At 39.5% G+C, this 27,657-nt stretch overlaps 1 protein-coding gene across 4 annotated transcripts in view; it reads right to left on the reverse strand.

Moving 5' to 3' along the window:
* Nucleotides 1-27,657, reverse strand: part of SOAT1 (sterol O-acyltransferase 1) — a 61,775-nt gene that overhangs the window by 14,691 nt on the left and 19,427 nt on the right. For all 4 annotated transcript variants that reach the window (XM_019027231.4, XM_055366813.2, XM_063710580.1 and 1 more), the window contains exons 3-6: nucleotides 17,229-17,287; nucleotides 5,061-5,212; nucleotides 2,709-2,768; nucleotides 1,052-1,159 (exon numbers count right to left, since the gene is read on the reverse strand). In XM_019027231.4, the coding sequence (XP_018882776.1) occupies nucleotides 1,052-1,159; nucleotides 2,709-2,768; nucleotides 5,061-5,212; nucleotides 17,229-17,287 (379 nt within the window). The remainder of the gene's footprint in view (nucleotides 1-1,051; nucleotides 1,160-2,708; nucleotides 2,769-5,060; nucleotides 5,213-17,228; nucleotides 17,288-27,657) is intronic.

Consider the following 27,657-nt stretch of genomic DNA (forward strand, 5'->3'; position numbering starts at 1 on the left):
TACTATACCATTATCTCCAAATTTAATTTTCAAAAAAAGTACATAATTCAATCCATGATTACCACGCTGTCATTTTTTAAGCTACAATTTGAGTTTTAAAATTTTATTTTGAGATCGGGTCTCCTTTGCATCCAGGCTGGAGTGCAGTGGCACAAACACAGCTCCACTGCAGCCTCAACCTCCCTGGCTCAAGCGATCCTCCTATCTCAGCCTCCTGAGTAGCCTCCTGAGTAGCTACAAGTGTCTGCCACCACGCCCAGCTAATTTTTAAATTTTTTGTAGAGATGTTGCCCAGGCTGGTCTCCAACTCCTAAGCTCAAGTGATCCTCCCGCCTCAGCCTCCCAAAGTGCTGAGATTACAGGCACAAGCAACCATGCCTGGCCTATAATTTGACTTTCACATTAAAAAGAAATATCAACTTTTTCAACCTTCAATTCCAATAAGCTACTTGTTTTAAGTAACCATCTTAAATAAAGACAATCAAAAAGTTAATAAATCATATACAGTTATCCCTCCCTATACATGGGGGGTTGGTTCCAGGAAAGTATGCAGACACCAAAATTTATGCAAATTCGAGGCCCACAGTTGGCCCCGTGGAACCCACAGATATGAAAAATCTGCCATTCTTATATGTGTGTTTTGCATCCTGGAATACTCTAGATCCCAATCGGCCTTTGCTTGCAGATGTAGAATCCATGGATACAGAGTGTTAAACATATTGATTGAAAAAATTCTGCGTATAAATAGACATGCACAGTTCAAACCCGTGCTGTTCGTAGGTCAACTGTGTATAAAGTTCTCCCATTTGGAAAAATTACCTAGAAACTACTGATTATGGTCTATTCAAATAAACCATTTTAAAAATAAAAGTAATGAAACTACTACTTTTCTCCATCAGTTAAACTTTTCAGGGCAAAGGAATATCACCCTCAAATCTGCTGCTTTAGGATTTCCTGAAGCAATTTAATCAATTTACCCTTTACCAAAATTTAGTGAAAACCCCTAACTTCTCATGCATCAACTAGCCAGCCATCTTTTTTGTTGTCTTACCTTCCTTCATCAATGTAATCTACTACAAGTGTGCTGAGGATAAAGAGAATGAGGAGAGCAATAAACATGTGATATATTGTTCTGATGTGGTCCACTTCAAGCAGCTCACTGTAAATGTAGTTCAAACAAAACAAGTTAATAATGTATATTTAAATTTAAAATACCATAAAATCTTTTCTTAAAGCAGTTAACTTAAAGCAGTTGAGAAGATGCTTAATCCACTCTCCAAAAACATCTCAAAAAAGAATGGTCTACATTCTTTAAAACCTACCAGAAATGGATGTTTTCTAAGTAAACAAAGGCCAGTCACTAAAAACAGGAAACAAAGAAACTATTTCAAATGCTAAGAATTTTTTTAATCCTATTCATATTCTACTCCCTAAATTTAATATATATTAAGTACTACCTATTTCCAAAATGTTAAAATTGACATGAGTTTCTATAATGTTGATCATGATGATGATGATAACCAATTACTACCCTACACGTCTATAAAACTCAACCATTTACAAAGATTTTACCTTCTCATTGACTTTTGTATTTAAGACTGGTCTAATTTTCTTTTAGAATATAACAATAATATAGATGACTTTTCCTAAATAAATCTTTTATATCTGACTAAAACAGGTTTTTAAACTTGTTTTAACTTGTTTTTGGAAAGATAATGCTAACCTTTTAAATGATTTTGAGTAATCTAATATACTACTACTCAATCTCTGGACCAAGGATCTTCACAGTCTAATAAAAACTCATCTAAGCCATAGAAAACATGTTTTGTTTCCTTGGTTAAAATTTTTTTTAATATGTAATTTTGTTTATTTTTCATGTATAAATTCTATCATTAAAATTCTAATTATAATGTTTAAAATAACTTTTCTTTTCCCTTTTATGTGAAAAGCCTGCGTTTTCCCCCAGATGTAAATTTTAAAAGATTAATTCCTTCAAACTACAGTGTGACAGAACACTTAACACTATACATTACATGCTTAGAAAACACTGAACAGCACATTACATGCTTAGAAAACCGGCCTTCTTATCTAGGGGAAGTAGTAAACATCAACTTGACTCACAGAAAGTAACTTTTGATAAGCATAAGATGTCTTTTTAAAGAAAAGTACACTTTTTTTTTATTGAGACAGTCTTGCTCTGTCACCCAGGCTGGAGTTGCTGGGTGTTGCACCTGGTGCTCAGGCTGGAGTGCAGGGGCACAATCTCAGCCCATGGCAACCTCCACCCTCCCGGGCTCAAGCGATCCTCCTGTCTCAGACTCTTGAGTAGCTGGGATTACAGGCATGCACCACCAAGCCTGGCTAATTTTTTGTATTTTTTGTAGAGAGAGACTTGCCATGTTGCCCAAACTGGTCTTGAACTCCTGGACTCAAGCGATCTGCCTGCCTCAGCTTCCCAAAGTGCTAGGATTACAGGTGTGAGTCACAGTGCCAAGCCCAGATAACCATTCTTATCCCTAACTCCTCTTTTGAAACTAGATACAGAACCAAAAGATCAGAAACGAGCAAGAGAGAGCATACAACAAAAAAACCCACTAATGATTTATACAGATACAGAACTCATTACATGTCCATATACTAAGCAATGATTCTATCAGAATAGTTTTTAAAAAAATCAAACATATTTAAAAACAACTAAAAATACTCACTCTAAGAGAGAGCGCCTTGCAATAAAAATCTTTCCTTGTTCTGGAGGTGCTCTCAAATCCCTGAGAAGAGGAAAAATTAAAACAAGATATAAGTACTTCAAGTATTATAAGAAATCTAATCCCACAGACAAGAGAATATACCAATAACACCATCTAACATTAATTGACCAATGACCTTTTCACTACTAGGATTACAGATGCCCGCCACCATGCCCAGCTAAAACAGATCCAAATATTGTGTTACAGTTTTATGTGTGTTACTTCATTTACCCTCTCTGTGAGGCAGGTACATACACAACTCTTAAGAAGGGAAATGTCGCCACACCCAGCCCCTATGGACTTTGGCAATCACTTTTCCTTCTTGTAGAGAATGGCAAGGTCGCCACACTCAGCCCCTATGGACTTTGGCAATCACTTTTCCTTCTTGTAGAGAATGGCAAGGTCGCCACACTCAGCCCCTATGGACTTTGGCAATCACTTTTCCTTCTTGTAGAGAATGGAAAGGTCGCCACACTCAGCCCCTGTGGACTTTGGCAATCACTTTTCCTTCTTGTAGAGATCCCCTAAGGTCATAGACAGGCCTCTAAGCACACTCTACTCCAGGTCATATATACTGTTACTGATCTGTCCTCTGAAACTGCACTGATGTTTACCATACCCTTCCTGATATCAAGGGACTTCCAGCAACTCGCAACAGCCTCCTGATCTTAAAGGTTGCTGCAAGTTACTAAAAACTCCCATTTTAACATCTTGCTCATCTTCTTTAGGGTTTTTCGTACTACTACCAGCACTTAACTATAATTGGTCAAAACTATTCTCCAGAACATCAGTCTACGCCTCCAAACAGGGGCATAAAACTGAGAAGAGCATGGAATGGCAAGTTAACACATATTAGCCTTTGATAGCCTTCACTCGATTATTCTGGATGAACCATCAATTAGAAAAGTATATACTAATCGCATTGTACTTTATTACAAGAATTGTATAGCAAATAGAGAGGCAAATAATGATACGATTTTTTTTTTTTTTTTGAGTCAGTCTCACTCTGTCACTCAGGCTGAAGTGCAGTGGCGTGATCTCAGCTCACTGCAACCTCCTTCCCCCGGGTTTGAGTGATTCTCCTGCCTCAGCCTCCCGAGTAGCTGGGATTATAGGCACTTGCTACGGCACCCAGCTAATTTTTGTATTTTTAGTAGAGACGGGGTTTCACCATCTTGGCCAGGCTGGTCTTGAACTCCTGACCTCGTGATCCACCTGCCTTGGCCTCCCAAAGTGCTGGGATTACAGGCGTGAGCCACCATGCCCAGCCATGATATGATTAAGAGCAAGGACTCTAGAGCTAGACTCTAGGTTCAAATCCCTGCTATGTAATTTTGGACATTTAATTAAGTACTCTGTGCTTTAGTTTCCTAATCTGTAACATGCGGATAGTTACAGTTATCTGTCCCATAGGATCACTGTTTGGTTTAAATGAATTCATCATGAAGAGCACTCAGCAAGTGTTGGCTACGTTGTTTTATTAGTCAGTATTTTTTTTTTTTTTTTTTTTTTTTGGAGACAGGGTCTCTGTTGCCCAGGCTGGAGTGCAGTGGCGTGATCTTGGCTCACTACAACCTCTGCCTCCCAAGTTCAAGCGATTCTCATGCCTCAGTCTCCTGAGCAGCTGGGATGACAGGCGTGCACGACCACGTCCAGCTAATTGTTGTATTTTTGGTAGAGATGGGGTTTCACCATGTTGGCCAGGCTGGTCTCAAACAACTGACCTCACGTGATCCACCTGCCTCGCCCTCCCAAAGTGCTGAGATTGCAGGTATGAGCCACCACACCTGACCTTATCAGTCTTTTTTTTTTTTTTTTGGAGACAGAGTCTCTCTCTGGAGTGCAGTGGCATGATCTCTGCTCACTGCAACCCCCGCCTCCCAGGTTCAAGTGATCCTCATGCCTCAGCCTCCTGAGTAGCAGCAATTACAGACGCCCGCCACCGTGCCCGGCTAAATTTTGTATTTTTAATAGAGACAAATGGTTAAATAACCATGTTGGCCAAGCTAGTCTTGAACTCCTGACCTCAGGTGTTCCACCTGCCTCAGCTTTCCAAAGTGCTGGGATTACAGGAGTGAGCCACTGTGCCCGGCATTAGTCTTAAAAGAGGTATGCATGTAAGTTATAATTTATATGTAAAGACAAAGAAATCCCCATCCTCCTTCAAGTGGTTAAGTAACTTTCCCAATGTAACACACAGCCAATAAAAAGTGGCACCAGGGTGTGAACTCAAGCATATTTGCCGCAGTCCATTTTCACCATTGAACTATACTGAGTAGATGTTTGCATTAAAAGAAAACAGCACATACTTACTTCGCTCTATGGTTGTTTTTCTCTCCTTCAAGAACAGAAAAGGTTGTGAGAGCGCACCCACCATTATCTAATGATGCTGATTTTTCAATGAGATTGGTCACAAAATCATCAAAGTGACTGCCAACTTCCTTCATAAAAAATGGCTTCAATTCCTAGAATTTTAAAACAAAGAAAAAGATGGGGAACTAATACATGCTTGTGAGTCATTAGCATTTCTCTAAAGGGCTCCCTTAAACAGAGCTGGATCAAAAGAAAGACATAGTGAGTTCGCAGGAGTAAAAGCAAAAAATCAATTCCTGTATCTGACTTGAAGTTTCAGAAACAGCTACCTAAAAGGCAACATAGTGATTTATACCCTTTTAAAATGTATACCCCTTGTAAGCATAAAACAAAATACCTCAGCCTCCCAAGTAGCTAGGATCACAGGTGTGCGCCACCACTGCCAGCAAATATTTTATTTTTTGTAGAGACAGGGTCTCCCTATGTTGCCCAAGCTGAACTCTAGGGCTCAAGCAATCCTCCCGCCTCAGCTTCCCAAAATGTTAGAATTACAGGCAGGCGCCACTGTGCCTTATCCCCACGTTATAATTACCATGATTCTAAGTTCTCTTTTTTCTTTTTTTTTTTTTTTGAGATGGAGTTTTCCTCTTGTTGCCTAGGCCAGAGTGCAATGGCACGATCTCGGCTCACCGCAACCTCCGCCTCCTGGGTTCAAGTGATTCTCCTGCCTCAGATTCCCGAGTAGCTGGGATTACAGGCATGCGCCACCACACCTGGCTAATTTTGTATTTTTCGTAGAGACGGGGTTTCTCCATGTTGGTCAGGCTGGTCTCCAACTCCCAACCTCAGGTGATCCACCCACCTCGGCCTCCCAAAGTGCTGGGATTACAGGCACGAGCCACCGCACCTGACCCAGTATTGTAAATTTCTTTCACAATCTCCCTCATCTATGACCCCAACCTCTGACACCTCAGACGGTACAGAATGTTACTTATAAGGTAACTATTTTAATATGATCAATTCATGTATTTTCTTTTCTTGAAGTAACATTCATATGTGAGTAGTTTAGGTATCCATATGCGAGACAAAATAACAAACCACAAAAAAGCCATATTTACTCATTTCTGCTTGCCAACACAATTTCACAAAGTTCTTGACTCTATGATGATACACAGCTTTCCAAATACTTTTAAGACAAAATAAAACACACACTCCCCCATCTCTTGCCTAAGTCACTATATTCCTTGAAGATAATAACCTTGCCTTTTCCTATAAATGACAGTTAGTAATTACACTTCTATAATCTATAACCAAATATACTCTTACACCAAATCTTAACATATTCTACTCTAATATAACTTCTAACTTCTAAACAAACGTAACATAATTTTACATATGCGAAACCCCCACCACCTATACATAAACAGTAGACTAAAATACAGTGCCAGAAAAGGCTAACAAAACCTCTCTAAAAGACTACTCCCAGGCAGCAGGCTCTGTCTACAGTTCTCAATAAGACTTCTAAATACAATAACTTTAATTCTTAAAAAGCTTTTCTTTAGTTGACAATCACAGCGACTATGAAGGGGCTCAAGAATAGACTGCCCAGGGTCATCTGGAGCATTGCAAGGAACTGCAGCCTTGGTATAGCACAGGCCCCTTGAGCCCCTCTGGCTCCGCCATAGTTGCAGCCGACTGGGTGAGCTTCTGACCTCCCATTTGGTTGACAGTCCTGAATATTATTCAGCTAGCTGCTTTCACCACTTGACAAAAAAGTGAGTTCTTCCTTGAAACTTTTTTTTTTTTTTTTGAGACGGAGTTTCACTCTTATTGCCCAGGCTAGAGGGCAACGGCATGATATTAGCTCACCGCAACCTCCACCTCCCAGGTTCAAGCAATTCTCTTGCCTTAGCCTGCCAAGTAGCTAGGATTATAGGTATGCACCACCACACCCAGCCCATTTTGTACTTTTAGTAGAGACAGGGTTTCTCCATGGTGGTCAGGCTGGTCTCGAACCTCAGGTGATTCGCCCGCCTCGGCCTCCCAAAGTGCTGGGATTACAGACGTGAGCCACCGTGCCCAGCCTGAAACTTTTACCTTTTTAAATAGAGATGTGGTCTCACTATGTTGGCCAGACTGGTCTTGAACTCCTGGCCTCAAGTGATCCGCCCACCTCAGCCTCCCAAAGTGCTGGGATTACAGGTGTGAGCCACTGTGCCCAGCCAAGACTTTGTTTTTGTTTTTTTTTTTTTAGAAGGGGAATATCCTAGTTAAAAGATACTATGAAGAAAAAGATATGTGAGGCTGTCTGACTGGCCAGGTTGTATAGGTGTTTTCCGTTTCAATTTGATTCTATAAACGAAGCTCGGCAGGATAGAAACTATTACACATGGATAACGGTCTGGAACTGAAAACACACAGGATAGCACCTGACACAGTTGTCACTCTCCAGGTATTCACTGTTCCAACCTCTCCCCCTCAGTCTGAGCTAACCTATGAGGAACAATAAAACAATGTACAATAAAACAATGTACAATAAATATTGTAATTTAAGCAAATCCTATCACTTAGTCCTTTTATTGTTAAAAGGTAAATAAACCTACCACATTCCTTTACATGGCATTATAATTACATGCCTAATGTTCATTTCCTAATGCCCTTCTCCTCTTTCTCTGAGGAATTAAAGTTGATAGAAGGTGCTGCCACTGGGGCACAAGGAAGAAAGAACTCTGCTCTGTGGACGCTTACGTTTCCTGAATCTCCTCCTTTCACAGATCCTAGCAGTGATGACAATAACAAGTAACTGCTTATTATTGTTACTCCCTTTGTAAGAGGGAATATTAAGAAATACAGTACAAGAAACAGTCCACTTCTGCCTTCTGACTTCTATCACATGAAACTTGTTAATTAGAACTCAGTATGTGATCACTAATAAATCTGAATAATGTCTGGTACCAGTAACCTGAAAATAATGTTGAGGTTATAGTCTTTCTAATTTGCTTATCTTTTCAATCTCGTATCTACTGATATTAATTTCATGCAGCCAGTGGACTCTGACAGCCCTAGCACCATGACAGATGGATGGAGAGAAGGAAGGGAGAAGCGGCAGAAGGGAGGAGGCAGTTAACTAGAAACTAAAAAAGGTGCTTTTTTAGGTAATCTAGTAAACTACATTTTTAGAGCTTAAGGAAACCTTTTGTATTAAATAAGCAGCTGAATTAGATAACCTCTAAGATTCCAAGAATAGGGATCAACCATGATACAAAGACCCTATGGTTGGAACACATAGTTAAAGGAACAAATGATAATGATCAGAGATAAGGCTGGAAAAGCAAGTAGGGACTAGATCATGGACCTTTAAGCCATTTTAAGAATTTTTTATCCTAAAGACATCTGGAAGCCAATGACATTTTAAGCACAAGATTTGTAAACATGTTCAGATTTGCATTTTAGAAAGATAACCCTTCTACCTAAAAAGGCTTCCAGGCAGAGATTACTTTGGACTGAGTATTACAATGAAAAAAGGTCAGGGTCATTTATGGGTAAATAACTCTTTCAAAGGTACAGAGACATAAAACAATCTTAAAGTATGCTGAAAGAAAAAAACAAAGTAAACCAATCAGTAAATAATAATATTTTCAGTGTCTCAAAAAAAAAGTAGGTCCCTTGATCACAATTTCTTCATAAATGGTTTTACAGAACATTAACTCCACAAGGTCATATATTGCTAGTCTAAAAATTATTTCTTCCTCTGATTTGCTGCCTGTCTTTGCACAGAGAATCTTTTAATCTTGGTGGCATGGTACCAGAAACCTGACCTTTCTGAGCAAAACAAGTAACACAATGGAACAGGTAATACAGTGCTTAGGACTTACACTAAATTGACTCCTCAGAAAGGTCTCCTGATAATTCACTCTAAAGTTCTTTCTATTCTCTCTTACTGAATCTCATTCTTTTCCTTCATTGCACTTACTTGAAATTCTATACATTCAAGTGTATACGCTTTTTGGCATCTCACTGTCTGCCCCCCACCCAACTGATTTTAAACAACGTATCTTTTTGTTAACTGATAATTTTGTATTTTTAGTAGAGACAGGGTTTCACAGTGTTGCCCAGGCTGGTCTTGAACTCCTGGCCTCAAATGATCTGCCTGCCTTGGCCTCCCAAAGTGCTGGGTTTACAGGCGTGAGCCACTGTGCCTGGCCAAAGAACATTTTTAAGGTATCTAATTAAGTCACTGTTCCCCTTGCTCATGCATTTTGCATATAGTGTTCTCAGTTAGCATGAGAACAGAAAACACAACTTCTTTAAAATCCCAGCACTTAATGTAGTACCTGATAGACAAAGAAACCAAGTAGGCATTCATTAAATTGAACTGCTAAACATTCGAGGGCAACAGGACAGGTACCTGTCTACCTTTTGTAAGTGATGAAATCATAAAGCACAATAAACTGACTTTCGCAAAATTATTCAAAATAGACTAGAGATTCTTACACTTGTGCATTTAAATGAGAAAAGGCAGAAAGGAAAATATCAGAAAAATGTATAGTCACACTTGCATAGCAAAAAGGTGAAATTTGACCAGTAGATTGGGACAGCAAAGAAAAATGGACAGCCATAGTAGAAACTGTTATTTGTCAACCCTATCAGTGCCTACCCCCTTTCTTAGTACTAGAATCCCTGATTTCTATCTGGGCACATGGCTGCTTAGAGTAAATAAGTTTCCCAGTCTCTCTTTGCACCTAGGTAGCCAATGAGATACAGGTGGAAATGGTTTGTCAAAGTCCACAGAAAATTTCCTTAACAGACACAGATACCTGTTCCTTACCCCCACTCCTTTCCTTCCCTCAATTTGGCCACTTGGAACTCAGATGAAATGACTAGAGCCATTTGGGCAATGAGGAGGACCACAGCCTATGAATGTGAAACTGCCTTTGCAAAGACTACGACAGGGAGAAACGTTTACCATGTCTGACTCCATCATGCTTCTAGCCTCACAGGCTGGCCATCCTTGCTCATTCCTGAGCAGAGGCCAATCTAACTCTGGGAGAAATTCATAGTTCAACTTTGATGTAAATAGTCCCTCCCCAAAATTGACCCCCTTCCTTGTTGGGAACTGAAACCACCTTTGTAAGACTAAAGAAAGGCCACAAGATTAGGATTATGGGAGGGACCTGAATTCTGCTAAAACGTAGACACAGCCTGCCTTTCTATAATAGTTTACTGTACCCAAAGCCACAAGATTTGAGACTTCCCCAACCGCTCCTATGGAGAACATCACTATTATAGAACCCAAGATTGGTCTTCTGAGATGTTTTTCTGATCTTTGAATTCTGTCGACTGACCAGCTTGCCCCCTAAACCCATGACTGGTCCTGTGACCCCCCACCCAGAGGCTGACTCTGCGCATGAGAACTGTCTTCCACACCCTTATGATTTCAACCCCAACTAATCAGCAGCATCCACTCCCTAGGTCCCCTGCCTGCCAACTTACCATAAAAACCCTAGCCTCTGAGTTCTCAGCAGCTGGTGTGTATAATAAACTCCTGTCCTTCCACTTGGCTAGCTTTGCATTAAACTCCTCTACTGCATTACCACTGTCTCAGTCCATTGGTTTTGTCTGTGCAGAGGGTAAGAAGAACCCAACGGGCAATTACAAATGGTGAGGCAGGGAACTCGAAGGAACCAAACCAGGGTCCTTAAGGACCATGGAGCCAGTATCAGCTATGGACCTGCTACCTCTGAATTGTTGACATGAGAAAAAGAAATTACTAATCTTGTATAAGCCCCTATTATTTTGTTCACTATTACAGCAAAACCCAATCTTAACTTATACAATAATCAAAGGATTTCTGGGCAGAAAATACTTAGACTTGTCTCTCCAGCAGTCGGCCAATAAATCAATAGATAAACACTATCCAAAAACATTTTTTTTTTTTTTTTTTTGAGATGAAGTCTTGCTCTGTTACCCAGGCTGGAGTGCAGTGGTGTGATCTCAGCTCACTGCAACCTCCACCTCCTGGGTTCAAATGATTCTCCTGCTTCCAGAGTACTTGGGACTACAGGTGTATACCACCAGACCCGCCTAATTTTTTTGTATTTTTAGTAAAGATGGGGTTTCGCCATGTTGGTCAGGCTGGTCTCGAACTCATGTGATCCGCCAGCCTTAACCTCTCAAAGTGCTGGGATTACAGGCGTGAGCTACCATGACTGGACCAAAAACTTATTTAGAAGGCATTACTTGAATGACTGAAAAAACATGGTGAGAAACTCTTATTTTCAGACATGACACTTGAGTCTTTTTTTTAATTTTTTTTTTGAGACAAGAGTTTCACTCTTGTCTCCCAGGCTGGAGGGCAATGCCATGATCTCGGCTCACTGCAACCTCTGCCTCCTGGGTTCAAGCGATTCTCCTGCCTCAGCCTCCCTAGTAGCTAGGATTATAGGCATGCGTCACCACACCCAGCTAATTTTTGTATCCTGACTCTTACTCATCACAGTTTGATCATTTAATGGCTGGACAATAGCATAAGGTACTGATGTGAAAAAACAATATCTGAAATGCTATATAAGAAGCAAACAGAATATGTTGCAACAATTTTTTTTTTTTTTTTTTGAAGACAAAGTCTGGCTCTATCACCCAGGCTGGAGTGCAGTGGCGCCATCTCAGCTCATTGCAACCTCCACCTCCTGGGCTCAAATGATCTTCCCACCTCAGCCTCCCGAGTAGCAGTACTACAGGCACGCACAATCATGCCCAGCAAATTTTTTGTATTTTTTGTAGACACAGGGTTTTGCCATGTTGTCCAGGCTGGTCTCGAATTCATGAACTCAAGTGATCCGCCTACCTTGGCCTCCCAAAGTGCTGCAATTACAGGTATGAGCCAATATGCCTAGCCCAAAAATGTATTTTTAAGGAGAAATAGAAAGTAATTTTTTTCATCCTTCTAATATTCACGAGACCTAACATTCCCTCTATAAAGTTGTGTACATTAATAAAAGTTTGACAAATACCAATTAGTAAAGACATTCCCTTTGCCCTTCTTAACATATTCATTTTTCTCTGAAAACTATTCTCAGAGCCAAGGACAGGCATGTAATGTCCAGGCCAGGGCTGTACTATATGACCTTGTCCTTCTGGCCAAAATTCAATTCTCTGTCTTATAATAAATCTGAGGTTCTGAGCTTTGAAAGAAAGTGAGTGGGAACTTTATTATATTGAAATATCTAAAGTATCTAAACTCTTCCTACTAAAATCCTTACTCTTTCCAGAGCTTGAATGTTCATCTTCTCCTAAGATTCTGTGAGATATATTAATATCACTTGAATATATTTTCTTTTATGCCTAAATAAACCAAAGTAGGCTTCTGTTATTTGCAACCAAAAGAAATAGCTTAACATAATGTTAAAGCAAAGCTAGGCCAGGGATGGTGGATCCCTCCTGTAATCCCAGCACTTTGGGAGGCCAAGGCAGGAGGATTATTACTTGAGCTCAGGAGTTTGAGACCAGCGTGGGCAACATAGTGAGACCTTGTTTCTATTAAAAACAACAACAACAAAAGCAAAGGTAATTTAATTGTTAATGTAAGTTGGTTGGGACTTAATCATATGAATCTCCCTTGGACTATTCTAAGATCTTTTAAGTCTTGTTACAACACAATTCTAAGGATTTCAAAAGGTCATAACTCAGAGTTACACACGTTTGTATGACCCCACTGGCATTAGATAAAAAATACATACTGAAAACCTTTTTTAACAAGCATGTTAGACCTCGAGGCGACCTTAAGAGATTCAGTCAGTTCAAACCACTAATTTCAACACGCTCATGTTATCACTTCCCTCACTCCTCTTCCCTTTAGACTAAAAGGTTTGCTCAACGCTTGACAAACTTCTTCACACTTTTCCTTACTTAATAAGAGCTCCTCTATCTATACATCTAACTTTTCACAGAGTTCTTTGTTGGTTGCCCAATTTGGCAAATAAAGAATATAGGACACTATATTTAAATTTAAATTTCAGATAAATAACGTTTTAGTCTGTCTCAAATATTGCATGATTACTAAAAAAGTATTCATTGTTTATCAGAAATTCAAATTCGACTGGACGTACTGTATTTTACCTGACAACTCTAGTTCTGTGGAGCTGAAACAGCTGCCGGATGAGATTTATCGACTACCTATACAATAACAAGCAGTGAATTCTGAAAAAGTTTTAGTCAGCTACACAATTATGACGTAAACCTTTAGAGCTAAAAGGGACCTTGGAGACAACTAGTGCAATGCTCTCACTTTAAAGATCAAGGAAAGATGAAGTGACGACTGGGAGGAACATGACACAAATTATAAATGACCGGAAAGATTCCTAACTTGCATTTTAAAAAAATTATTTGTAAAAACCCACAAGAGGAATTAGTATGTGAAAAAACAAGCCAAGTTCATGGCTCTGAACAATGTTCACATACCTATCATCTCAAGTCCTTCCATGTTAGTAAATGTCAACCAATAAAGCTAAGCAACAACTAAAAAAATGTGACCAATTAGAGATCTCTTATAAATGGGATGATTTAAGTAAGTAAGATTATGTATATAAAGCACCTAGTATAAAAGCTTAGCCTGTAAGAGGACTTCTAAATGTAGTTCCCTTCTCCTACTGGCTCATCTGTTTCCTCGGTCTAGAATACTAAAATATTACAATAGCTCCCTGTCTATTCTCACTGTCTCCAAACTCTATATGCCATCCTGAACTTTCAGATCAGAACAGTAGTCCTACTATATCTTGTTCAAAAACATTGCAATTGGCTGGGTGTGGTGGCTCACACCTGTAATCCCTGCACTTTGGGAGGCCGATGTGGGGTGGATCATTTGAGGCCAGGAGTTCCAAGACCAGTCTGGCCAACATGGTGAAACCCCACCTCTACTAAAAATACAAAAATTAGCCGGGCTTGGTGGCACATGCCTGTAATCCCAGCTGCTGGGGAGGGTTAGGCAGGAAAATCACTTGAACCCAGGAGGCAGAGGTTGCAGTGATCAGAGATCGTGCCACTGCACTCCAGCCTGGGTGACACAGTGAAACTCTGTCTCAAAAAAAAAAAAAAAAGAAAAGAAAAGAAATTACAATTAATAAACAATGGTAAAATATTCAATCTCATTAGACAGCAAATAATTGACAATTTTAAAACTTCTAAGTCAAATCACCTAAAGTTCACCAAATGACATGTGATGACTCATTCAGAACAATGCACAGTCTAATACATATAGAGTATACAGTAGGGGTATAAACTAAGTAGTTAGGAATATAGAGTAGCGAGGACATCATTTCAACTGCAATGTTCAGAAAACTGTAGAAGCAGCAAGATTTGACCTAGAATTTGAAGGATATACATTATTTTGATTTGTGAATGGAGAAAGAGGAAATTTCAGCTAGAAAGAGCTACATGAAGGAGGGCATAAAAGTGGAGAAAAAATGCTTTATAATCTAGCATCAATTTTTCAACTTTTTCTTGCCATTGTGCCCCAATAGAGACACAGATGTCCATCAAGTGCCCTAAAATATGTACGGTGTAAGTTTTCTAACACCATTACCTTTGTTCAAGCCAATACTTTCCTTAAGATCAGGGAACAAGTCTTGCACAACTCTGCAACCCTTATGTCACCTGCACAATACACATATTAATACGAGCTAAACCAGGGTCCACCATTCTTTCAGCTTTTCCCTTATTTCATTCATTACTTTCTCCTTCTAATCCTCCTAAGTGACCAAGCTAAAAGATTTCATAATTTTATTAATATATAAAGCAGACAAGTACAATATTCTTTAAAAAGTTTTAACTTAAATCCTTGGAACATCCCCCCTTCATCCTGCCACCACTTTCTACCCCTTTCCCCCAAAACCTCTACTTTCCACCCCAAACTCCCTTTCGCCTTTGGGTTTGTGATTCTGTATGGGAAAAGGTTCTGCCACTTTAGGTTTTTAAATAGAGGAATGATAGCAGAGACAGACTTACTTTTCACCTATTTGAAACTTGCCCTCACAAATAGAACATAATATGTTTTTGTGTTCTTGATAAGAAGAGGAGGAGCAAAAGAGGACAAAAGAAGAATTGAAAAAGGAATAACAAAAATGTAGGTATCCTGCCTGACTAGAGAAATAAAAAGGGTCAGAAACACTCTAGTAAACCACAAAAACAAAATTTATTTTAGGCCGAGCGTGGTAGCTCACGCCTGTAATCCCAGAACTTTGGGAGGCCGAGGCGGGCAGATCACGAGGTCAGGAGATTGAGACCATCCTGGCTAACACGGTGAAACCCCATCTCTACCAAAAAATACAAAAAAAATTAGCCGGGCATGGTGGTGGGCACCTGTAGTCCCAAATACTCGGGAGGCTGATGCAGGAGAATGGTGTGAACCCAGGAGGCGGAGCTTGCAGTGAGCCGAGATCGCGCCACTGCACTCCAGCCTGGGCAATAGAGCGAGACTCTGTCTCAAAAAAAAAAAAAAAAAAAATTAGTCACTAAACTTGCAAGAATAGATGTTTAAAACTAGCACGTGCCAGCCGGGCGTGGTGGCTCATGCCTGTAATCCCAGCACTTTGGGAGGCCAAGGCAGGAGGATCACGAGGTCAGGAGATTGAGACCATCCTGGCTAATGCAGTGAAAACCCATGTCTACTAAAAATTACAAAAAATTAGCCAGGCATGGTGGCATGTGCCTGTAGTCTCAGCTACTCAGGAGGCTGAGGCAGGAGAATTCCTTGAACCCAGGAGGCGGAGGTTGCAGTGAGCCGAGATGGTGCCACTGCACTCTAGCCTGGGCGACAGAGACTCTGTCTCAAAAACAAACAAACAAACAAACAAACAAACAAAAAAACTAGCATGTGTCTATACGTTAAATATTGTTATTTTCTTAGCCAAAATTATAAATTAGTCATCAGATAAAAAGTTGCATAACAAATCCTTAAACAATCTCTTATGATGGAGAAACAAAGCACTAATTGGAAAAGACATTCATCAGAAATGATCTTCATCACTGTAGTGCTGGAGGCTTACAAAGGTAACTTAATGGAATCAGGAAAAATAAAGTTTAACACCCTATTAACTAGGAGTCTATACCCACAATTTCAAGTGCAGTAAATACATCTTTTGAGTACCACTTTATAAAGCAGTACCATAAGGAATTACATTGCAGTCATCACAAATATGCCTACAGGATGATGGAAGGAGGACAGGGTAGATCTCTTAATGTTAAGCAAATATGTTCTTTAATAAATTTTCTGTGACAGCATCATCCTTGGACTCAAACAGTACTGATTTCCAACACATTAGATGAAAGTACAAATACTATGCCCCTGGCCTTGGATGATAACTGAAAAACTAGGTCTGATAATAACAAAGACATTGACATCAAAGTGAGTATAAATAATCTGGCATACATTTCATGAAATATGATTACAAAAATATTTCTAAATCTAGATTATTCTATAAATGCATATGTACATACATACATGCACGTAACTAAATAAATAAAACAGGGCTACTTCATCTTCATCACCGGATGTTTATATAGTCAAACTGGCCAACAAATTTTGGAAGTGATCTTCTCCTTGGGAAAACAGGAGTTTGCTTTGGATTTTAAGTCAACTTACACCCAGGTATTGGATTATAATGTTTTTTTAAAAAAGTGTTCTTCGCCCTCCACAATTTCCTGAGGGTACTGAAGAATTCTGGTTTGTAGAACTATTTATCCCCACTTGAAATGATTTCATGATTTTTTTTTTGAGTTGTTATTTCTACTTCCTTGACAGGGAATCTACTTCTAGATTCAGATTCAACATTTATTGGAGAGCTGCTATTTACTATGATCCATGACAGATACTTTCACAAAGCACTCATACAGACATTCAACACTATCAACTGTTAACGTGGGTCACTAAAACCAAGATTTGCTGGTAAGAGACAGCAAATGCCAGCGATAGATGAGATGGGAGAGAAAAAGGCAATCTGGATCCTTATGCAGGATGACAAGTCAGCAGATCTTATTTTCTTGTTCCACAGGATAACAGCAACTGATGAATGGCTTAAATAATTATCTGAGCAATTTAGCATTAAAAATGTTACCAAACAAAACTCTATCCAAAACTCTACATTTTTGTTTCTAGAAGAGGGAGTTACTTGCCTCTGCCTCTGCTGTCAACTTTATCTTCTTTGCTATCAACTGTTTTATGTCAATTCGACCTACGGGAAGAAAAAAACATGACTTTTAAGTTGATGGATACAGCTACCTAGTAGCACTGTCTAAATCATAAAGTTGAAAACAAACAAATACAAAGGTAACTGCGTAAACTGTGGTGCAACCATAAAACATGACAGCATGGTCAAAATAACTAGAAGGAAATTTATACACAAAAATACTAAGAACAAAACTAGTAAATGTACACACAGTAATTACAACGATGTTAATTATGCAATGCTATAGGTCTGATTCTGACAGCATGGGAAATTAGATTCCCTGAACAGATTCTACAGTTGAGACCACTAAGATGCTGGGTAAAATATTAAAAAACGAAAACCTTTTAAAACTTATTGCCAAGCTAGTACAAATTCAGAGGCAAAAAAAAAAAAAGAAAGAAAGAAAAGAAAAGAAAATGAAACTAGAATCCTAGCGGACATATAAGAAACGTAAGGATTCTCGACAAATCCTAGAAACCTTGAAGCAACACAGGGTACAGTATTTTTGCAGAATAGTACACAGAGGACAATACTTTACAGAATGGCAAAGTCTAGGGCCTGCCCAAAATGGGAAGTCTAACAGGATACTGCCACGTAAAACTAGGGACCACACATAAGGCTACATCCTCAGTGTATAAGAAAGAAACCAAAACAGAAGGAAATGTGTCTGTCTCTACTTGATGCTGTGCAGAGAGGGAAAATTTGCCCCAAGAAATCATAACCCCCTCACTAGAGTTTGCAATCTAAATTCACACTATCTATGTGGTCTGAAAAATCTGAGATAAATATGTTCTAAAGCTAACCCAAGTCGGGTCTCCAGGCTACTGGCAGACATAAGTGCAATTCCTCCCTGGAAGATTACAATATCAATCAAGGCCGTACAGAATTCCAACAGATAAAGTTACCATAAAAAGAAGAAGCTTGTCCCAGCTATTCAGGAGGCTGAGGCAGGAGAATCGCTTGAACCTGGGAGGCGGAGGGTGCAGTGAGCCGAGATTGCGCCACTGCACGCCAGCCTGGATGACAGAGTGAGACTCTGTCTCAAAAAAAAGAAAAAAAAGGAGAATAGTCAAACTTCATAAAACACACTAGGAAACTAGGCAGAATAAATGGGAAACAGCAGAAACAAAAGCCAAGAGATGCAGATCTGAAAAACTAAAGATAATGGAATTGTTACTTTTAGGACAAAAAAATCAGAATGATCAGTATGTTAAGGGAAATAAAAGTGAAACTTGAAAACATAGAAAAGGAAGGCTGGGTGTGGGGGGTGCACACTTGTAATCCTAGTGCTTTAGGAGGCTGGTGGGGAGGATTATTTGTTGCCAGGAGTTCAAGACCAGCCTGGACAACATAGCAAGACCCCATCTCTACAAAAAAAAGTTTAAAAATTAGCCAGGCATGGTGGTGCATGCCTGTAGTCCCAGCTACCTGGGAGGCTGAGGTGAGAGGATCACCTGAACCCAAGAATTTGAGCCTGCAGTGAGCGTGATCGCACCACTGCACTCCAGCCTGGGCAACACAGTGAGACCCTGTCTCAAAAAAAAATGGAAAGAAAAAAAGAAGGAAAACATAAGCAAGTAACAAGAAACCATTTAACCAAACAGATTTGAAAACAAACAATAAGATTTCTCAAAACAAAAAAAAATTGAAGTTTCAAATTCAATGGATAAATTAAACAGTAGATTAAACATGTCTGAAGAGAGTACTAGTAAATGGGAATATAGATCAAAGGAAATTATACAGAGGATAGCCCAGAGAAATAGTGACAGAGAATAATAGAGAGGTTAAAAGACATAGAAGAGGTCCAACCAAACAGCCAATTGGAGATGGGAGCCAACCACAGCTGCGCTAGAGATGGAGGATAGTTCCACAACAAATACTTCTGACTTGGAATTTCTGCAGACTATAATGGAGGAAATCATTATGTTATACAGTCTTAAGGTGAACATGAATGATAAAGATATAATGGTTCAGGCTATGCATGGTGCCTCATGCCTGTAATCCCCACACTTTGGGAGGCCAAGTGGCGAGGATCAGTTGAGCCTAGGGGTTTGAAACCATCATGGGCAATGTAGCAAGACCCTATCTCTACAATAAATGTTTTTAAAAATACAATGGTTCAAAAGAAAGTCTCAGAGGATACATGCCAACGTGTCAAGAATAAAAAAAAATGCCATACCTCAACCAGAAATGATTGCAAAGGATGACAAAGATTATGTCCAAGAATGTGAGTTCATGGCTGGGCGTGGTGGCTCATGTGTGTAATCCCAGCACTTTGGGAGGCCGAGGCAGGCGGATCACCTGAGTCAGGAATTCGAGACCAGCCTGGCCAACATGGTAAAACCCCACCTCTACTAAAATTATAAAAATTGTCCAGGCATGGTGGTAGACACCTATAATCCCAGCTACTTGGGAGGCCAAGGCAGGGACAATTGCTTGAACCCAGGAGGCAGAGGTTGCAGTAAGACAAGATAGCGCCACTGCATTCCAGCCTGGGAGACAGAATGAGACTCCATCTCAAAAAAAAAAAAAATACAAAAATTTGACAGGCCGTGGTGGCGTGCGCCTGTAGTCCCTGACACTTGGGAAGATGGCAGGACAATCACTTGAACCTGGGAGGTGGAAGCTGCAGTGAGCTGAGATTATGCCACTGCACTCCAGCTTGAGCAACAGAGCGAGACTCCGTCTCAAAAAAATAAAAAAGTAAAATAAAATAAAAGAATGTGAATTCATCAACTTTATAATATCTGATGCAAATAAAAGGTGCCATGAAGAAAATGGAATAAAAATTGAACTAAATAAGTCTAAAGACATCCCATATTCACTGACTAGAAGATTTAATGTTGTTAATATGGCAGTGCTCCCCAATTTTTCTATAGATTTAAAGCAATACTCACTAAAATTTCACCTGGCTTCTTTGCAAAAATTGACAAGCTGATCCTAAAATTCATATAGAAATTCAAGAACACAGAATAGCCATACAAATAATGAAAAAAAAAAAATAACAAAGCTGGAAAACTCACACTTCCCAATTTTAGAGATAGACACATAGATGATCAATGTAAAAGAACTGAGAGTCCAGAAATAAACATTCACCTTTATGATTATTAATAATTGATTTTCGAAAAGGGTGCCAAGAAAAATGCAGAAAGATTCTTCTTTTCAACAAATGGAGCTGGGACAACTGAATAGCCACATGAAAAAGCATGAAGATGGACCTGGAACTCACACCATATGTAGAAACTAACTCAAAAAGGATCAAATACCTAAAAATATAGAAGAAAACAGGCCTCGGACTAGACAATGACTTCTTAAACACCAAAAGAACAATCAAGATTAGAAAATATAGAAAAACTATATTGATAGATTCTATCAAAATTTAAGTCACTTTTGTGCTACAAAGAACACCATCAAGAAAGTAAAACGACAACCCATAGAATGGGAAAAAAAAAATTTGCAAATCTGATTAGGGGCTTGTATCCAGAATACATAAAGAACTCTTACAACTCAACATTAAAAAGACAAATAGGCCAGGCATGGTGGCTTACATCTGTAACCATAGCACTTTGGGAGGCCAAGGTGGGAGGATCACTTAAGCCCAGGAGTTTGAGACCAGCCTGGACAATATGGCAAAATCCCTTCTCTACTGAAAATACAAAAGTTAGCTGGGCGTGGGATGTGCACTTGTAGTCTCAGCTACTTGGGAGGCTAAGGTGAGAGAATCACTTGAACCTATGAAGCAGAAGTTGCAGTAAGCCAAGAATGTGCCACTGCACTCCAACCTGGGCTGCAGAGCAAGACTCTCTCAAAAATAAAGTAAAATAAAATAAAAAAATAAAAAGACAAATAGTCCAATTAAAACATAGGCAAAGTAGGCCAGGTGCGGTGGCTCATGCCTGTAATCCCAGCACTTTGGGAGGCCAAGGCGGGCGGATCACCTGAGGTCGGGAGTTCGAGACCAGCCTGACCGATAGGGAGAAACCCCGTCTCTACTAAAAATACAAAATTAGCCAGGCATGGGTGGCACATGCCTATAATCCCAGCTACTTGGGAGGCTGAGGCAGGTGAATCACTTGAACCCAGGAGGCGGAGGTTGCAGTAAGCCGAGATCGCGCCATTGCTCTCCAGCCTGGGTGACACAGCGAGACTCTAGTCTTTTAAAAAAAAAAAAAAAAAAGGCAAAGTAACTGAACAGATTTTTCTCTTTAAAAAAAAAATGCCCAATAACCACACAAAAAGACACTCAACATCCTTGGCCATCAGGAAAATCCAAATCAAAAGTACAATGAGATATTATTTCACACCCACTAGGATGGCTATAATCAAAAACACAAACAACAACAAGTGTTGGCTTGAATGTGAAGAAAGAAACTTCAACTATCCAGGATATTGCTGGTGGGAATGTTAAATGGTGTAGTGCTTTGAAAAACAGTCTGGAAGTTCCTCAACAGATTAAACACAGAGCCAACATAAGACCTAGGACTAGGTATATACACAAGAGAAATAAAAACACGCCCTCTCAAAAACTTGTATATGAATATTCATGGGCAGCATTAGTCATAATAATAGAAAGTGGAAACAAATACCCATAAACTGAAAAACAGATTAATAAAATGTAGTACATCCATAAAATGGATTAACAATAAACCAAAAGAAATATTAATACATGCTATAATATGGGTGAAACGTAAACATTTTGCCAAGTGAAAAGAGGAAGTCACAAAAGACTACATATCGTATGATCCTATTTACATGACAATGTCCAGAATAGATAACTACTGAGACAGACAAAACGCTGGTGGTTGCCTAGAGAGTGAGGCGCGGGGTTATGGCAAAAAGGGAATAACTGCTAATGGGTACAGGGTTTTGGGGAGGTGATGCTAAAAATATTCTAAAATTCATTTCATTCTAATTTCTCTGTTCTGAAATATTCCTTTCTGTATATTAAGTTACAGTAATGTAATTTCCTGGTGTTTAACTTGACTAACTGCGGTATTCTGACTGAGAATCTTTTTCGTAATTTTATAACAAAAATTGGATTTGAAAGGTATGACAGTATTTTTTATGAGAATGTGCTGCTCTGTATAACTCCTGTGTATGTATGGTGCATACTGAGCTTTATTATTGTCACAGATTTAGAGACAGTTTCTTATTTTCACACTGAATCATGGTACCATTATAATTTTAAAAGCAGTGGGGTTAATTGATCTCTGTCCTTTTAATAAAATATGGGTAGAGTTTTGGGGGCTTTTTTTGAGACAGGATCTCACTCTGTCATCTAGGTTGGACTGCAGTGGCACAATCACAGCTCACTGCAGCCTTTAACACTTGATCTCAAGTGATCCTCCTGCATCAGCCGCCCCGCTAGCTGGGACCATAGATGTGTGCCACCACACCCAGCTATTTTTTTTTTAAGTGTTTTGTAGAGACAAGGTCTCACTATGTTGCCCTGGCTGGGCTTGACTTAACTCCTGGCCTCAAGCAATCCTCCTGCCTCAGCCTCCCAAAATGCTGAGATTATAGGCATGTGTCGCCATGCCTAGCCCAGGGTAGAGTTAATTTTGAATGCCATCTGCCATTATTCACAAATGAGTTTGTGAATAATGAGATACTAAATATCTTTATTCTATCTTTTTAATAAAGTGTCAAGTCACCTGTTATATTATGGGAACCGAGAAACATCAGACGTCATTATGTGCACAGACCTACACAGATAAGTGAATGAAACAGAATGGAATGAATACTGAAAAGTGTGAAACAGAAAACTACAACGTCTAGTTTGCTATCTTCATTAAAAAAAAAAAAAACCTATGATGATGAACTATCATTTTGGCAGATGAATTTTTAAAATTGAGAATTTGTATTTTCTCATTTACTCTACATGGTAATAGCTTAAGTAGTTTTTTTTTTTTTTTTTTTTTTTTTTTTTGAGACAGAGTCTCGCTCTGTCACCCAGGCTGGAGGGTAGTGGCGCGATCTCTGCTCACTGCAAGCTCCGCCTCCTGGGTTCACACCATTCTCCTGCCTCAGCATCCCAAGTAGCTGGGACTACAGGCGCCCACTACCACGCCCGGCTAATTTTCCATATTTTTACTAGAGACAGGGTTTCACCGTGTTAGCCAGGATGGTCTCGATCTCCTGACCTCGTGATCCGCCCGCCTCGGCCTTCCAAAGTGCTAGGATTACAGGCATGAGCCACCGCGCCAGGCCAGCTTAAGTATTTTTATTTCAGCATTCACAATTGCTATTGTATATTTTGCCTAAAAAGGAAGATTAAAAGCCATTCAAATTTATAAAAGTAATTTCCCAGAAAAAATACACTGAACAGAAATATTTACTTTGCCAAAATGAACTTTGGAGGCATATTTGGGGTAATTTAAGCTTAATAACCCCTTCCCTTGAAAACAAACCATAAAAACATAAAAACAAACTCATACACATACTGCTTTATTACCTGTTTTTTTCACTTAATATATTGTAATCATTTTTCCCTGTCATTACATATTCTTGTATATTATTTTCATTGCCCTATTACTATTACTCTGTTTTTATGGTAGAAATATAATTTAATCTTCTATTGGACATTTCTTTTCACAGTATGTCGCTTGGAAAAAAGACATGAAGAATGAGAAGGTACAAAATGCATCTAATCAGAGCTCTATACGGAGAGATAATATTTGAGGTGATTATAGCTGAGAATTGGCCAGAACTGTTGAGAGACACAAATTCTAGGATAAAGTCAAAGAATTCCAAGCAGGATAAATAATCTACTTAGTGCCAGGCGTGGTGGCTCACGCCTGTAATCCCAGCACTGTGGGAAGCCAAGGCAGGTGGATCACCTGAGGTCGGCAGTTTGAGACCAGCCTGACCAACATGGAGAAGCCCTGTCTACTAAAAATACAAAATTAGCTGGGCGTGGTGGCACATGTCTGTAATCCCAGCTACTCAAGAGGCTAAGGCAGGAGTATCGCTTGAACCCGGGAGGTGGAGGTTGTGGTGAGCCGAGATCATACCATTGCACTCCAGCCTGGGCAACAAGAGTGAAACTCCATCTCAAAAGAAAAAATAATAATAATAATCGACTTAGATATATCACAGTGAAACTGTCTGACGCAGGGGTTAAAAAAAAAAACTAAAAGCACCCAGAAAGAATATCAACTACGCAAGTACTGCAATTACAACGCATACCTGACTTAATATCAATGGAGCCAGGAGACAGTGGAATGTCTTCAATTATCGATAATGGCAGAGTTGATGACTGGGAAGAAGGCTAGGTCATATAATAACAAGGGCTTTGAGGAAACTAAGAATTTTATGCAGGAAAATACTGAGCTGATATTGGAAGATGGAAAGGACCACATAACAGAGAAATGCAATAAATCCGGACAAAAAGTGATGTTGTAAATGGCAAGGAGAATGGAGAGCAGAGGATTAATTTAAGATATTTACAAACTGGTAACTGATTAAGAAATATAAGGGTAAGACAAATGTCCATTTGATTTTTCAATAAGTTAAAGAATATATTTTTAATTTAGTTCTATGACCAGACCATGGTTTCATAAATAAACTATTTCATAAAAAAAAGAAGACAAAAGCTTCTTTCCTTCAACTAATTCAGCTACCATGGGGGAGGAGGATTGGTAAGGAGACTGTAAAAGATTAATTCTCACTACTTGTGCGTCCCTTCCAAAAAGAATCTGTCTATCCATAAATAACACGACAGCCATCATTACAAACAGGCTTTGAGATGCAGCCACTGGAAAGTTAGAAAAAAGATTTGTTCACAGAGTCTCTGAAGACCCCACTGAAAATGACAAAGTTAAGTAAGTGGAAGAAAAATATATTTTAAAATGCCAATTCGTTTTCCTTTACCTTCAAAATACCTCTTCATATAATATTCCAAAGAAATTCTTAACTTTCTACAATTTAAAATTTAAAAATTAGATGTCAAAAAAAGTCAAAAGAATGCCTGAAAGCTAATATCCACTGCTTTTTTTTTTTTTAAGACAGGTTCTCACTCTGTTGCTTAGGCTAGGGGGCAGTGGCTATGGCATGATCACAGCTCACTGTGGCCTGGAACTCCTAGGCTCAAGGGATCCTCCCGCCTCAGCCTCCCAAGTAGCTAGGACTACAGGCACATGCCACCACACTCACATGCCACCACACCCACCTAATTAAAAAAAAATTTTTTTGTAAAGGCAGAGCCTCGCTATGTTGCCCAGGCTGGTCTTGAACTCCTGGCCTCCAGCAATCCTCATGCCTTGGCCTCTGAAACTGTTGGGATTACAAGGATGAGCCACCGTCCCCACCCACATCCAATGATTTGAAGAACTATTTACAAGCACTCAACTCAAGGCTTCTCAATTTCTAAAACACTGACCCTGAAACAATGATAAGCCAGGACTGAGGGTGATATAATTTCGGAATCATTTGCCTACCTCTAGTAACACACTAACTGCTAACACTAGGAGTCAGTTATTTGCTATCTGAAACTTAATAGAACCCCGCATAAGTCCATAAGGAAAACTATTCAACATTTTTTCCCTTAAATTTCTGATTTCTAAAAAAATCAGGCTTGCAATACTTATCTTTATGAATAACTGCTATCTCTTTTAAAACCTGCTATACTTAATGGGAATGTTTAAAATTTATTCCTTGACATGTCAAAAATCTTATTTTAACCAGTTTTGATGAAAATTTTTGTAAAATTATGACATGCTTTGCCACCCTAAAAAAAACACCAGACTCCAGGCGTGCTGGCTCACACCTATTATCATCCCAGCACTTTGTGAGGCTGAGACAGGAAGGTCACTTGAAGCCAGGAGTTTGAGACCAGCCTGAGCAACAAAGCGAGACCCCCCCCCACCCCCCCGATTCTCTACAAAAAAATAAAACAAAAACGTACTTTACCCTACATAATCTTCGGGACAATTAAGAGAGATCCATTGTTGTACTATACTATTATAGTGATATCTTTAGCAAAAACGGAAATGTGGAGTGCAATCAGGTCCCACTCAGCAGTCCTGGGGAGCTGTGCCTTTCTACCTAGGCTGCTTCCACAGGGTTCTCCCTAACAATCCTACACTTCTATTACTATAGTCAATCTACCGCCAAAGCTACACAGAAGAAAAGAGACAAATAACCAGGCCTGTTAAATTGGTAACTAATTTACTCAATTTATATACTCATGCATTAAGTAAAAGCCCACTGAGGACCCAATACATGCAGGGCAAACCCTCCCTTCAGGATCTCAGGAGAAAACTACAAATAGGGAAAAGGACAATACAGAGGAGCGCTGTGGGAGAATGAGGGGTGTAGGAGGCTTTTGCAGAGGAGTCAATATTTGAACTGAGTCTCAAATAATAAAGCAAAGGAATGAAGCATGAAGACTTGTTGGATTTTTCTGAGGCCCGAAGCTCAGTCAGATGCCTCTTAATGCCATGCTCTCTTTTCTTGACAATATTGTATAGGCTTTGGCCTAAGGGAAGCTTATCTACTTACTTTCTAGGCCACCAGTTACATTCCTGATCAGTGTCGTCCTATAAACATACAACGTGTGGCCAGGCGCGGTGGCTCACACCTGTAATCCCAGTACTTTGGGAGGCCGAGGCAGGCAGATCACCGGAGGTCGGGAGTTCGAGACCAGCCTGACCAACATGGGGAAACCCCGTCTCTACTAAAAATACAAAATTAGCCAGGCGTGGTGGCGCACGCCTATAATCCCAGCTACCTGGGAGGGTGAAGCAAGAGAATCGCTTGGACCTGGGAGGCTGAGGTTGCGGTGAGCAGAGATCGCACCATTGCACTCCAGCCTGGGCAACAAAAGCAAAACTCTGTCTAAAAAAAAATATATATATATACACATATATATACACATATATATACACACACACACACACATATACACATACATATATATATACACACACATATATACACATACATACACATAAAATGTGAATCACCATGTGTAATTTTAAAATTTTTAGGAGCCACATTAAAAAGTTAAAAGAAATGGGTGCCAGTAAGTCTCTGAAATCTGACATAACTATAGTGTTTCTCAATCCAGACTAGCCACATTTCAGGTGCTCAACCAGACTATATTAAACAGTGTACTTCTAGTGGCGACCATATTGAACAACGTAATTCTAGATCAAGAGTCAGAAAGCTTTTTCCGTAATGGGCAGTATAGTCTGCAACTACGTAACAACTACTCAACTCTACTGTGATAACATGAGAAGGCACTACAATCACAAAAGAATGAACATGGCCACGTTTGCCAACTTTGTTCTAGATGGCCAAGTTTACTGTAAATCTGGTTGGCAAATAAAACAGACAAGTACACACACATTATTTTTTATAATGTAACACAGCCA

This window comes from Gorilla gorilla, chromosome 1 (genome assembly GCF_029281585.2).
Source record: "Gorilla gorilla gorilla isolate KB3781 chromosome 1, NHGRI_mGorGor1-v2.1_pri, whole genome shotgun sequence".
In the NCBI taxonomy this organism is placed as follows: Eukaryota; Metazoa; Chordata; class Mammalia; order Primates; family Hominidae; genus Gorilla; species Gorilla gorilla.